This window comes from Bemisia tabaci, chromosome 8 (genome assembly GCF_918797505.1).
Source record: "Bemisia tabaci chromosome 8, PGI_BMITA_v3".
NCBI classification, from domain to species: domain Eukaryota; kingdom Metazoa; phylum Arthropoda; class Insecta; order Hemiptera; family Aleyrodidae; genus Bemisia; species Bemisia tabaci.
In genome coordinates this window covers 11,947,369-11,962,487 of record NC_092800.1, presented here as the reverse complement: position 1 = coordinate 11,962,487, position 15,119 = coordinate 11,947,369, and the positions used below count along the sequence as shown (strand labels likewise).

The following is a 15,119-nucleotide window of genomic DNA, read 5'->3' as shown; positions in this document are numbered from 1 at the left end:
TTTTGAATGAAAATGGCACTCTTTTGACCAAAACGTTTTACACAAAAATAACTGTCTGTGGAGCATACATTGACCGCAGTCAAGATAAAGATTCTGGAAATAGAATTGAATACCCAGATAGTGTTTTTTATGTCTATTAATTTAAAGAAATTTGTTGAATCAATGTTTATTTAAAAAAATGTTGACGATCTTTACAAAAGGATGTACCTATAGTCACTTTAAACGCGGTAAAAGGAAATATAAATAAAAAATTGGAAAAATCAAAATTGTTCAGGACCTAGCAAGCATTGTTAGCTTCCTATTCATTTTAAAGGAAGAGGATATTTATGGAGAAACTGTAAAAAAATTTCGAAATTTCCAGCTTTTAAGAAAGGACATTTAGTTATGCAGTGTGCTCAAATACCGGACAGCACTGGTATCGAGCTGGATTTAAATCATTTCAAAAAATTTATATGGCCAGATAATTTGCCACATATTTGGCCGGATTCTATCCATTCTAATTTATGTCCTGATATATTTTTTTCTCTTTATCCCTTCACTGTTTCCAGTTTATGATACCAGCGGTATTAATAAAGTCATTTTGTCTGATATTTTCAAGTAACTTCCAAAATTGCCTAAAGACCATTCCAACCCTAATTATTTTGTCTGTTTTTAGTAACTTTTTATTTTTTCTTGTCATTCTTTAAGCCATGGGAATAAACATACCTGCCCACCTAGTAATAATCAAATCAACTGAATATTACGTCAACAGTGAATATCAGGAGTATTCTGAGAGCCAGGTTTTGCAGATGATCGGTCGCGCCGGACGCCCACAATTTGATTCAGAGGCGGTGGCAGTAATCATGACGAAAGTTTCGCAAAAAGTAAGTATCATAGAATATTCTCAAGCATCTAATCATATTAATAGTCAAGTCTGTGCGTAAGGTGCCCCTAGAGTTGTAATAAAACGAAGTGAGCTGGGGTCATGCTCTAGGCAACAAGTTCCGAGCCCTGTGTGCGCTGACATTTGGCCACCTTTTCTATACATCTTTGATCCAAAATGGCGATGCATTATACATAAAAATTCACAAATTTTTTGTTTACATGAATTGGGGGGGGGGGGGTGCCCTTGTATCAAAAACAATCAATTCTACTACTCAATCAGTTTTACTAGCAGTATCATTTTAAAGATGAAATTTACAAAATTTCAGACACCTGCAAATTCTCTATAATGTAATAATGCAAAAGAAATTCCAACTCTTGTACATTTTAAACTGCATTTTAGGCTCAATTAAACTGAATCTTTTGGCATTTAGCTCTACTACGCAGTACTGATCTGATTTATAACTTGTTTTAAAAGCAGAATAATGTTCAGATGTAATCAATTTAGTATCGTCTTGCTCTTCAAGTATGTATTAGACAGATGAAGGCATTTTTTCATTGCAATTTCTATTTCTTAAGTATTCATTTGTTCTTCTCGTTTTTTCCAGGAGCGTTATGAAAATTTGATCAAAGGTGTGCAACCTGTTGAAAGTAACTTACACAGACACTTAACAGAACATCTAAATTCAGAGGTGGTACTGCGAACAATTCCAGATATAGCTTTGGCAATGTCTTGGATTCGCTCAACTTTCTTGTACGTACGGACTCAAAAAAATCCTGTGCACTACAAACTGCCACGTGACCTCTCTCAAGCCCAAACAGAAAAGCGACTCCAAGGTTAGTGCAATCATTAATATCTCTTAACAAAAACGGACAGAAGTATTCTTACAACTGACCCTCAAGGTCAGGTAATGGTATTAAAATGGAACTAGTAAAACAAAAAAATAAAATGAAAAAAAAAAAACGCTTTACAAAAAGTCTGAAATTTAAACAGAATGCTTCTCTTTTTAGGTTTATTTTGGGGTTCTGCTTACCTCAAAACTCCAATCTTGTAAGTGTCCCTAGAGCATTTTAGCAAGAGCAGTCGTTGGCTTTGAAATGCAGGAACATCCAAAAGTCTCGCAGCACTCTGTAACCCCTATGGTTTTTGCCCCCTTTTTGGATGGTCTCTTAAAAATTTTGGGGGGTTTCCAAAAGTCGTTTTCTCAACCAAGAAGCACTTACAAAATTGCAAGTCTCCATCTCAATTTGTTCAAAAGCTACAGAGGCGATGTCTTGTGCGGGACTTTTGGATCCCCCTGTACACGCATAAAAATTTATTGTTAACAGGTGCGGCGGCTGGTCTCTCTATTTCTGCTTCCTTTCTTTTTTAGATTCGAAGATTTCCTAGATTCATCCTAATTTTCAATCCCAATTTTGGTCTTAAGTAATTTTGAACTTAGTTTTTCCTGGGTTTTTTATATATTGATTTTGATCACATTGCTGGTTGAGGCTAGCGGTACAGATTTGACAGAAAATGGAGAAATGGTGCTGAGTCCACACCATTCCGCGGGGAAAACAAAGCCAAGAAGTTCCAAAAATTATGACTAGAGTCAAAAATAATTTTTTTTCAACTCTAATGAGTACCAGCACAAAACTGAGGGGGGAGAGTGTTCAGCAGTTTTATTTTTGACTCTTAATCATAATTTTTGGAACTTCTTGGCTTTGTTTTCCCTGCGAAATGGTGTAGACCCAGCACCATTTCTCCACCTTGTTACATACAGTATTCGGGTCACTTCTTGGTGTTTTTTTCTCATTTGACAGAAGATCTGCATGTAACTTTTGACTCACCATCACTTCCTGATATTTTCAGATTGGTGCCTCAGAGAGCTGAACGGTCTGGTGCGTTACAAACTGGCGCTCATGACAGATGGATATGATGTTCTTCCCACAGCCGAAGGGACAATCATGGCTCAATTTTGCATTAGTTTTGAGACGATGAAATTATTTATGGATGTGAGTACATGAGAATTTGTCTTTCTAGTCGACCAGGTCTTCAGTTTCAAAGGATAGGTGGTCAAGGATACTTCAATCTTGAAACATTTAGCACATGCATTTTGATTTTGGTGTCGTCAAAAGTTTTACCGTCATGTACTTTCTCCGAGTAAAAAAAACTTTCAAGGAAAATTTTTGCACGAAAGACCATGTACACCTGAGCAAGAATGCTGTCATACTGCTGAGGAAAAACGCCGTATTAACATTCAAATGTTGCCAAATTTCTCCCGAATTAATCTTTATTTTTGAGAAAATTTGTGAATATTTTTCCTCAGAATTTCTTGATCCCTTGGATCAAGTTGTGAGAAATATTCTCTAAAAGTAACTCCCAGCAGCTTTTTTCATAATTTTTTATTTTTTTTTCCAGATAAAAAGTTGTGAATCATTGAACAGTTTGCTAGACGTACTTATTGACGCACAAGAATATAAGGATATCAAACTTAGAATGAGTGATCGGAAGACTTTAAATTCTTTGAACCAGAAAACAGGTGTAAACCAACTCAGATTTCCCATCAAGGGTAAAGTGAATTCTCAGCCACTGAAAATCAATTGGTATGTTGAATTTCAGTTCCATCTTTTTTCTAAATTCAAAGTATGTGTAGAATGTCAAACATGTCAAGCATGTTTAAAGTCTAAAATCAACTTTTAAGTGAGAAACTAGCATTCATAGTTTACATGAGAAATAGTGACTTTAAACTTCTTACTTGCAAAAACAAAAAAAACAAAATCAACCTGTGTCATTTAGACCATTAAAATCCAACTCTTACAACTGGCAAAAAACTAGAGGTTGGTATCCTAAAAGTCTCCCTCCTTTGATGCTCTTTTGATCTTCCCTTTTCTTTAAAGACCACTGAGAAAAATTCATCTCACTGTAAAAATTATTTAACTGCAAAAAATAATGAATTTAATTTTTTGACTGATTCAACACAAAAAGACTTGATTGTTGACTGGATGGTTTGAATGTAAGAATACACAAAATGGGAATTCCTCACCGCTAAGTTAAAAATCGAAAATTTAATGTGTTTACTCTGTCCTGTGATAGGAATTAAAATTTAAAAAGGCTCGAACTTTCACAAAATTTGAAATCAGTTAATTTTTCTCAAAAGTATGAAGTAAACCATGGGGAGTCCGGAAAGCGTTTCAGATGGCCTTCCTGTTGATGCAGCAGTATACGCTACCCTAATGAGGTGCTATACACGAAAGGGGGCACAAAGGGGAGTTTAGAGAGGAATTTAGCCCCAACCTAACCTTCAAACAAAACAAAAATATTCGCAACATGTGAATGTTTTAATACATGGCTGGCTTGGGGTGAAAAATGTCAAAATTGAGAATCACTGTTTCTAGGCGTTCCTTCGCCTCCTGAATGCATACCCAAAATTTTCGGAACACGTCATGAAATTTTGCTAAATTTAATGAATTTTCCTGCGTGAAATTCTTCGCAAGTAAATTTCATGAAATTTTATACCTTTGACTGTATCATATATGATACTTTTGTCAGTCTATGTCTACTATGCTATGGTGCTACATAATTTTTGCGTCCTGTCTAATAGTCCATCGGTTCTTATCTTACAAAATTTGACTTTGTAAAACTTCCATCCTCCAATACATTATTTGGATTAAACTTATCACCAATTTTTTTCTATTCTATAGCTTGATTCAAGCCACCCTCGGCTGTCTACAATTATTCGATGCAGCTTTGATACAGGAGCGCGCAAAAATCTTCCGGATCGGGAAGCGACTCACTCAAGGTAAAGTTACTTACCTCATTATCCTTCATTCAAACGAATTTCTTTTGCTGCACATCACAGATTCCTAAACAATTTTAATGGAAGGTTTTTTTCCTCTTTAGGAGTTGTCCCTAAATTATGTAACGCTCTAGAGGGAAGGGGGGTAGGGGAGAGCATTACGCCACTTTGCTTTTATGTTCTAAAGGATGTTGAATGGTGCCATTCTCTGATGTGACATTTGTCTATTTTTTTCTTTCCCCAGTTCTAGAAGTGAATTATTTTGTATAAAATTATGAAAAAGTCAGAATTTCAATTTACATAAGAATATTTGATCATTGGCCCAGGTATTTGACAAAATGCCTGATTTTACTATTTGCCAGCGACATATCCTCAATTAATAAATGGGTCTGTGACACGAATTTTCTCTTTCATTTTCCTGAAGTAATGAGTGAGTTGAGCTCGCAGTAATTTTCTTAGATTTTTTTACGAATAATGACAGAGTAAATTGATTTGGAAGTTACCAAAATCTGGACCCATTTGAAATTATATTTTTGACACATCTGTCATGACTAAGTAGTCAGAGGATTCCGCATTTCCTGATCGTCTAAAGTCCAACTGAAGACATGCCCATCTTAGGTTTCATTTCAAATCAGTTGATTGAGAAGTTGCAATTGAACTCCTCATTCAATTTTTTTCTTTTCTATTTGAAGGATTGGTACAGCTCATTTGGTTGCGAGATAATTGCTACAAAACTCTCTTATCTGCTATCCTCCTGGCAAAGTGTTTCATCAGTCAGTTATGGGAAAACTCAGAGCATGTCAGCCGTCAGCTACCCGGGATCGGACCAGTCTTATCATCTCACTTGGTTGCAGCAAGGAAAGTCACTCTCCAGGACATTCTCGATTCCAATCCCAGAGACCTAGAAGTGGTAAGTAATTCAATTTTTGCTTTTCTTCATGCCAAAAAAGTAGAGGTTGTGTCGGTTAAAAACAGGGTGTCTACAAGTCCGTAATTTCCGGAAAGTCCAGAAGTAGTACTGATTTTTTAAGGGTGGTCCGGAAGTACTGAAAAAGTGCGGAAATTCCACATAAAGGTCCGGAATTTTTTAATTTTTTGGTCATTTTTGTCGCAATTTGAGCAAGAAATGAAAATTTTTGAAATTTTCCGAATATCATCAAATGGAGGTACTGAAAAAGTACTGAATTTTTTTGTTAAGGAGGTACTGAGATTCTTGGGACTGTACTGATGAGTACTGTAAAGGTACTGATTTTTGGCCAGCCTGTTTTAATAGACACCCTGAAAAACCTCTCCTAAAGATTTCAAGATTCCAAGGAAGGAGGGGTATTGATAAAGGCCATTTTTGGGCCCACCCTGTATTTCCTCAACTCTGCGATTTCTTGCTCATTGAAGGTCAATTTTTTTGGAATGCGTCATGATTTGGTCATATTCAGTCTCTTTTTGGTCTAACACCGGTCTAAACATGGGTTTGAAAGCCGATTTGAAGGTCTATTTTTTCGGAGTGTATCATAATTTGGTCATTTTCAGTCTCTTTTTGTGTCTAATACTGGCCTAAACATGGGTTTGAAAGCCGATTTTGGCGGAAACTGCAGAGTTTGTAGTCGAATGCCAATTTTGTCCAAAATCTGTCTTCAGACCCATGCTTAGACCAGTATTAGATCCATCCCAGAAGGGACCAAAAATGACCAAATCATGATGCATTTGGTAAAATGTAGACCTCCAATGAGCAAAAAATCACAGAGTTGAACGGATTCAGCTAGAATGGGCCCAAAAAGAATCCTTAAATTATTGATAGCCCTCTTTTGCTGTCCAACGCATGCTAAATTGTCAAATAGATTGAGATCCTGAACTATTTTTATTTGTTGAAATTCAGGTACATCAAAAGAGACACTGACACTTTTTACTCCAGATTCAGACATTAAATATGTTTTTGAGAACTTTAAAATTTTGTCATCATAATACTATTTGAAACCACAGAGCAAATTATGTGCTGTGATTTTCTATGAAAGTTTGTAAAATGTAAAAGAATAGACGGAAATTTAAGCAAGTTAGTGTGTTAGATATTTAAACAAATCATTCAAAATACATGGTTTCTGAGATTTATTATTATCTTTTTCCCTGTAGCATTTTTGCCATACTTGATCCGTTTCAGGTTTTGAACCGTCTTCCTCCCTTTGGGAACAATCTCATCGACTCTGTCAAAGTTTTGCCCCAGTTTGAGCTTGAGATCCAAATGTCTGACACCACAGGAGAGATTTTAGTGGAAGTCAGAATTAGTAACTACCCCGATGTTTTGAAGTCTAAAAATCTCCAAGAAATGTTCTATCTCCTTGTCGGGAATTCAAATAATAACATCATTCACAAATCAAGATTCTCGTAAGCTCTTACCATTGAAATTTTCATCTTAAAATAGAATCTATTTCCCAGTGCATAGGCTCACCCAAATGTAAGTGTACAATTGTTGCAAAATTTAAATGTGTTGCATACAATCACAAAATGAACTCAAACATATCAAGACAAGAGATATGCACAAAAGTAATAAAAAAATTATCACATTTTACAAAAATGCGGTATTTCGTTAACATCCGAACATCCTCTTGACCCCATCCCTCCCCCCTCCCTCGAGTTTTTTTTATTATAGTCATTCAAAAATCACCCAGCTATTGTAAACCGTGGTCCTGTTGTATAACTCAAATCCATGCCATTATCTCAGCAGAATATCCAAAAGAAAGTGCAGACCGAAAAAAATATTTTGATAAATATGCCCTCAACATAACGAAATTAATCAATTAATCAAATGGCCAGACAAAGCAATTAATTAATATTTACGGCGTATGTTTCAATGCCAAATTTGTAGAATAATAATAAAAAAACTGTTTGTAAAAACAAAATTGATTATTGTTAGCTCTGTATGTGTTGTGTGTTTTTAAAAATTATTAATAATTGTATGAAGCCAAAAGCCCGAATGAGAAAATGTCCCAAAATATTTTGATAGTAAGGAGAGACTATTTTTGATGTGGTAATGAGTTGGGTGGACAGAGTTCTCATGTTGATAAAATGCCAACCACACATTTGAATATTTATTGTATTTTGAGATATATTTTGAAATTACGTAGAGAATAAAGCTCCATGGGATAGGAAATGTTTCTGTAATCTTTTTTCAGGTAAGCTGTTCTAATTTTTACTCTCTAATTACAGTTTGGACAGCCTAATGAAAAGAGGTGGCCTTTACAAGATCAATTTGTGTGTCCCGGACGGTCCATCTCAAACCATTCACGTCAATCTGCTGAGTAAAAATTGGGGTTAGTAGCCTTAATTCATGTTCTCATCGGTGGCTTGTTTTTACGGCTTATGGACTATTGCTGCCTTTTTTTTTGTTGCATCAATCTCTAATCAATAGACCACTCAATAAGTTATAAATTAAAGCAACAAGCAACATATCTTTCCCTCGAAAATACACAAGGAAAACCAATTTATTAACGGGATGGCTAATGAACTCTTAAACATCAATTATGATCCATAACATGTAGCAGCATTAATACTGAGTAATAAGTCAAATTTGTAAGGATATGAAAGTTTAATTGGACCGAGTTTAACAGAAAGGAACCAAGCCACATCAGCTATTACCCAAATTTAAATGGGCAATTTGATTTTTTACGAGAGAATGTTTGTGCGGATTCCTTTGAAAATTTGGGGGAATTTGCCTCCTACTATGCAAAAGATTTACTGAAATTTGCACGAAAATCCGCACACCGTTTTCATGTAAAAAATTAAATTACCCAATTAAATTTGGCAATAGCTGATGTGGCTTGGTTACTTTCTGTTTAACATGGTCCAATTCGATGGTGAAACTGCAAAAATGCGTATATCGGTTGCGGTGTTTGAAAATCTCCGCTCCTATTTTATTTTTTAAAAGGAAACCAAACCAACATCGTGGCTTGAAATTTTCGCAGAATATTCTTCACATAGAGAAGAAAAATATCCGAAGTTCTCAATAAATAATGTTAAGTGGTTTTCCATATGAAAAATAAAGTATGACAGGAAGTCTGCAACGCCGCAAACCGATATACGCATTTCTGCAGTCTCACCATCGAATTGCTCTCTCTTAAGCCGGCTCTAGACTGTGTGGCATTCGCCGAGTGACGAATATTCAGGGTTCTGCAAGTGACGAGTGTACACCTCCACACTACTCATAAAAGTTGTATTTTGCTTGTCACTTGGCAAGTATCGAATTTCTGTCGGGAAACAGCGAATGTTCGCTTAGTGAAGAAAAAACACTGGAAAACGCTGCTCCTCTTCTCCCCCTTCCCACAAAACAGCACCTGGATAGGAGATCCAAACTCCAAAAATTCGGCTCGTTTTGTGGAGGGTGTCCTGGTACGACTCGCAAGTTGCAACGGACGCTTGACTTTGCGCTCGAGATCTCTTTAACCCATGTTGGGAAGACCAACTCTGAGTGGGAAACAACTAAACAAATTTAATATTCTAAATAGGATCTAAGTCCATTACTTGTCTTTATTTCCTCCACTATTAAAAATTAGTTAGTTGTTTAAAACTTAATTACTTCGATTTTTGTTTTCTTTGCGCTGCTAGCCACAATTGGACTGCATTTTGCAGTTTGGAACTACAAAGTCTGGCTTTTCTGGAAAAACACGTATGTGCATAGGGAAACTTATGGCACATACATTGTTTTTAAACCGGGCTAGAATCTGTAGGTCCATATTCCAAAATGTAGTCAAATTGATAGTGCTGATTTTCTCAAGACAATACTGTATTTTGTCTGTTTAACTGCATGAAAAGCAATTAAGATTTGTCGAGGCTGGCTACCTCACTTTGAATCAATCATTTACGTTTATGATGTTGATTTAAATGGTGAAAAATAATGTTGCCATTTTATATAAGTAGCTAGAGATATTGATTTGATCGGTGTCCTAGTATTTCTATTTTTCCTTTTTATCTCTCAATGGAACTCCTCAATCTTAAACGGAATTGGACAATGGAGCTAGAAAAACACATATATTGCTGATTTATATTCACTTGTGTTTCGTAAGCAGCATAGCCATGTCAGTTTCTCACAAATTTAACGTGCACATCTCTCATACTCTCCCTTTGCAGAGAATCCTCTGGTGTTAATCTCAATTTTTACAGTATTTTTTTTATTTTTTTTCCTCTCCAGTTGGTCTTGATGTCAATAAAACTTTGAGTGATGATAGATCAATCTCACCTGAATCGGAGTATGCTGCTATTTTTGAACCCAAGACAAAACCAAAGAGTTCAGCAAAACCGAGTGGTTCGAAAAGGAAAAACCAGTCCCAAAGCAGCTCTTGCAATAAAAAAGTTGCTCAGGCGGCCAAATCTAACTGTCCAACACCAGCGGTATGTTTAATTTTCTTGGATTACTTTATCTTCTCATCATCATTGATGCAGTAGAATTTTGCAATAGGAAATTGCAAAATTGCAAAAAATTGCAGTTTCAATTTTTCGTGCAAGTTATTAGCATGAAACTGCTGAGAATAGAAAAAAGTGTAATGTTTCCCAAAAAAAGTGGACTTTCCTCTTTATAGCCCATGTCTCATGTCTCTCTAATGATTGATGAGATTTAATATTCATCCATTGTCATGTCTTTTGGGCATGCCAACTAACATGTTTCACAGGAGCAATGGAAAATATTTCAACCAAATTAAAAAATTAAAGCAAGAAGCAGAAAATTCGATGTTCCAAATCACAAAAGTCTGTGGATTTAGCTTACAAATGAAAAAGTATTGATTGTATCAAAATATGTTGACCTCTGTGGGACACACAACGGTAGATGTTTTTTTAAAGGAATTTTCCCGAGAAAAGTGAATAATTTTATATGTTTAGAGCAACACAAATAATGGAATACTTGGATTGTATTTTGCAAAAAAGAATCAAAAGCATTCCAATGTCGCTAAGATTGTGCAACTTTTTTTACCTTGCAAATATAGACAGATCATCGAAACAAGTTTTATCTTTACTCGCAATAAACTATAAATTTCATACAAAAATCACCTTTATAAATTTAATCTTTTGCGTGATGCCAGTAATTTCATCGCATATAATGTAAATTGCACAGTCCTAGCAACATTTGCATGCACTTGGTTACTTTTTGAAGCATGCGATCCACTTAATCTGCTTGTTTCAGTAATAGTAGGTGAGAGGGGGAAAAGAGAAAAAACAGAAACAAACGCGCTCATCTGAAGAAAAACTGCCCTTAAATTTACATTAACACTTTAAAAGGTGCTTAAAAGTTCACGAAATTTCTCTAAATTGTTTTATTTTTTCACCTAATACTCCTTCAAACAAACTTAACAAATTTTCTGATGGAAAATTTTAATAGAAAAAGTAGGGCTGGCTCGAATTTCTAGTCAAGCCGAGTATCAAGCACTCGAGTTGGCTCGAAAGTTAGGTTAGATTCGAGCGAGTACACAAACTCAGCTCGAGTGCCGATATAACACGTGTTTTTCGAGTATTTCGAGCTTTTCTGAGCCGGAAACACCAGAAGAGTCCAACTCCTAAATATTTTAATCATTCTATCATTATTTTTAGTTTTGCCATCAGTTTTTATTGTAAAATCACATGTTGAAACTCAAAATTATTTTAACTCGACTCGAGCTCGACTCAGCTTGAGGGTCATTTTCAAAGCTCGAACTCCGCTCAAAATAGTGAAAAAATACTCGAACTTTGCTCAAACCCAAAAATCCAGGCTTGCACAGCCCTAGAAAAAAGAAAAGAAAAGTCAAACAAAAAAATTACTTGAATGTATTAAAAAATTCCCTCGACCATCTTCTAAAACATTATAATTTCAAACCATTTAATTTCTCTATTTTTCAGGTGAAGAAAATCAAGGAAAAATTTCCTTCTACGCCAGGCCAAAAAACTTTAAGTGACTTTTCTTTTACTCCTGTGTCAAAGTTGAGCAAAGCAACATTCCAGGAGAAGATCGAAAGTATCGATAAATCTCATCGAGAAAATGTTACCGCCAACAGTCAAGAAAATTTTACCGCCAACAGTCAAGGAAATTTTGCCGCCAACAATCAAGAAAATTTTGCCATCAACAGTCAAGAAAATTTTGCCGCCAACAGTCAAGAAAAAGAACTATCTCAGAATTTGAGCGCAATGTCTATCAGTGACTCTACAGAGGATAATAATTTACACCCTCGTGAAAGTCAAGCCTTTCAAGACATCAACCGCACCGAAAGTTGCTCCCTTTCCCAAAGCACAGTAGAACCCAGTCAAAATCAAAAAAAAAATTCTTCACGTGATGCCTTTCCTCTTTCTCAAAGCTCCACTGCCATCAGATTCCCATCCAATAGTACACACAATGACAACCTTTTATCAATTTTCAACCGGCGGTTAGAATCCAACTCCAGCACTTGTTCTAAGTCAGATATCGCTAACGATACAGAGAGATTTTCATTCAACATCTTCGAGCCCCTCAGAGGAAAGCAGTCCAGTGAACTGTGGCAGAACTTTGGTGATAGTGGGAGTTCAGAAGTTAAAGATATGGTGGACGCAGCGATTGCAAAGGCTGCTGCTTCATGGCGAAACCACCCACTACTGAACCTAAGAAGTCCTGAAGAATGTAAAAGTGCAAAACCAAGCGTTGAAAATTCTGAGAACCACAGAATTGCCCCTGCTGTGAAAGCAACCCCTCTAACTAATGAAGGAGTCTGTGATGGTATAACCGTAGACAACCCAGAAAATAAAAATCCTGGCTACACCAGTCCTGCAAAACAATGTCAAGGCTCTGTTTTTCCTCACACCTCATCAGTCAACACAGATCAAACCAAACGTCAGGTAACGTCGTCAGTGAAAAAAGTTTTCCACAAAGAAAGCAATCTATTTCCTTCAAAGTCAACAGCAGACTTAAGTAAATATGCTGTAGATGATGAAGAAATGGAAGAATTCATGCAGGCGTTACATGAAGATGCTTCAAAATCAACGCAGTCTCCTCAAGTGTCGCCTTGTGTAGAACGAAGATCGATCAGCCAATCCAAAATCAGCAAATATACAGATCGCCATGTCAGGAAATCTGACTTTTCAACAGGACTAGTTTCTAGATCTACAGCTAACTATTTAAAGGAAGAAAAATGTGTGCCATACTCCAGTGCCAAACAGCATTCAAATCCTGTGTCTGATAGCAAGTCTAAAGCAGGTCAAAGCTACGGTATTAAAAAATATTATCCTGTGGTGAAGGAGGGAAAATTGAGTACTCCGGTCAATCTCAATACAAATCAAAAGAAGCCCAGTTTTGTTGCAGAAGTCGACAATAATCAAACCAAGCAGGATTCTAATTATCCAGCTGTCACAATGTATTCCGATAGTTTTTGTGATAAACAAGTATCTAACCAAGAGATTTTCAGTAACCCAAGTGGCAGACTAGTGCCTAATTTTGGTGCAGAAAACAAGACGATCTCTTCGAGACAAACCTCTTCACTTGGTGAGCCGAATCGTAACAGCTTTTGTACAGAGCGACAGTTGAACCCTCCTGCTATTGTGAGCTTGAATAATGAAGTTAGCGAATACTTTTCTCATCCAGCTGCAGAAAACTGTTCAAATTTGATTCCTGGCACTGAACCTTACCCGGCTAGTTTTTTTGAAGGTCAAAAATTCCATTCTCATCCTGCTCCAGATTTGAGTGCTACATTTTATGAACATGATAATGTCGTTGGTACTAATTGTCAAGCCAGCTGGAATTGGAATGGTGCTAACACTGGTTTAGACGATTTAAGACGATCCCAGCCCATGTCCACAAATGGAAATTTCACGATTGATGGCCATAATTTCAGTGAAGGAAATAATCCATTCAGCATAACTCAGAACTATTCAACCGCTGAAATGTTTCCTCCCAATCATTTTAATAATCCAAGTTTGAGTCATCTTGTTCTCGTAGACTCGAACAATCAGAACTTGTCTCCTCTCGGTATAGAAAGTGGTCGAAACATGTTGCCACCTAGAATTAATGCTTCAAATAGCTGGCAGGACACTTGCCAACGTAGCATGTCCACCCATTTGAACTATCTTGACAATATCAGCAATCAAAATCAGTACTTCGACCTAGAAGATGGTCTAGTTTCTCGAAACTGCAATCCCTCTTTTTTGAGAATGCACTCAAGCAGTTTTACTCAAGATCAAAGATCTAATTTTATTCAGTCTTCAATTCCTAACGACAATCATATGATGAGGAGAAATGCAAATGCTCCAGATAACTCAAAATGTGAGCTATCTAACCATCAAGCGCTGTCCAAAAGCTTTCAGGATAAAGCCCTATTTACTCCACATCGGTTAAATTCAAATGATAGATTGCAGGAACTATCGTCTCCTTCTAATGTTGGGCATAATCAATCCAATCAAACTTGGAAGTCAAAACCAGTATTTCCTACTTCGTGCCAAAACCGACCAACATCTTCCACAACGACCATTCGTTCATGTCCTCCAGAGAACAAGATTGAGTCACAACCCACTCAGCGTTCACAAATTCAGCAAATTTTGCCCTCCATAGAGCATAATCCGCATAGTCAATCTTGTGAGGTGATTGCTAACCCAATGGAAAGAGAATCCTTGAGTTTGTCCCGGAAAAAGCAATGTGAATATCCGTTTGTGGAAAAACAGCAAGCTGCTCTACCTACTGAGAATAATAACCAAATAAATCATCTAGAGATGCAAAACAGCACTGATTTTGGACATGGACACTCTTCGTCGTTTAACACTGAGAAGCAAGTCCGTGATCCTTCCACAGAATCTGTGATAAATGATCTAGAGGAAGCTGCTGAAACATTTGTCGAAACTTGTAGAACTTCTGATTACGCCATGGACCACAATTCTTCTGAAGGTAATCAATACACATCAATTTAGAATTAGTTTCTTTTTTTCTTGTGAAATGTTTATGAACAGACTTCACTAAGAGCATAAAAATATGTATAAAACCACATGAAAAATCAGCTTTGGAGGAACAGGACTCGATATTTTTTAATCAACAGGTGCCACTGAATTTAAAATACATTCTGAATTTGCAGTCGAAAACAATGGGAAGAAAATTCTTTCATAATACCTACTAGTGTACATAAGACTTAGCTACCAGCTATTCCCATTAACTGAAACATAATCAATTTCGACAGGTTATATAAAAAATTTTGCCTTGCAATGGACCACTACACAAGATGCAACTAAAAGCTTTATTATATAAGTTTTCTAATCACATTTTCACGTAGAACATGATTTGCGCAACAAAACTGATTAATAGTATCTCCGTACAAGGATAACTTTTTTCGATGCATAAATTCAAACTTACCGCTTGCAGAAAGAACAATAATCTCCGTGAGTTAAACTGCATGTTTAACGTAACTGTGACAGTCTTTGCAGTATGAAAGTATGACAATCTCAATATCGATGTTTCGGTTCAGCTACTGCAAGTTATTTACACTTAGAATGACATAGGATGGAGGAGGAACACTGGTC

The 15,119-nt window shown here is 36.3% G+C and overlaps 1 protein-coding gene across 2 annotated transcripts in view; it reads left to right on the top strand.

Moving 5' to 3' along the window:
• The window catches only part of LOC109033810 (uncharacterized), a 29,903-nt gene that overhangs the window by 9,203 nt on the left and 5,581 nt on the right, over positions 1-15,119 (top strand). For both annotated transcript variants that reach the window (XM_019046602.2, XM_019046592.2), the window contains 10 exons: positions 688-863; positions 1,470-1,698; positions 2,714-2,856; positions 3,263-3,447; positions 4,546-4,643; positions 5,333-5,550; positions 6,793-7,016; positions 7,839-7,942; positions 9,817-10,016; positions 11,493-14,493. In XM_019046602.2, the coding sequence (XP_018902147.2) occupies positions 688-863; positions 1,470-1,698; positions 2,714-2,856; positions 3,263-3,447; positions 4,546-4,643; positions 5,333-5,550; positions 6,793-7,016; positions 7,839-7,942; positions 9,817-10,016; positions 11,493-14,493 (4,578 nt within the window). The remainder of the gene's footprint in view (positions 1-687; positions 864-1,469; positions 1,699-2,713; positions 2,857-3,262; positions 3,448-4,545; positions 4,644-5,332; positions 5,551-6,792; positions 7,017-7,838; positions 7,943-9,816; positions 10,017-11,492; positions 14,494-15,119) is intronic.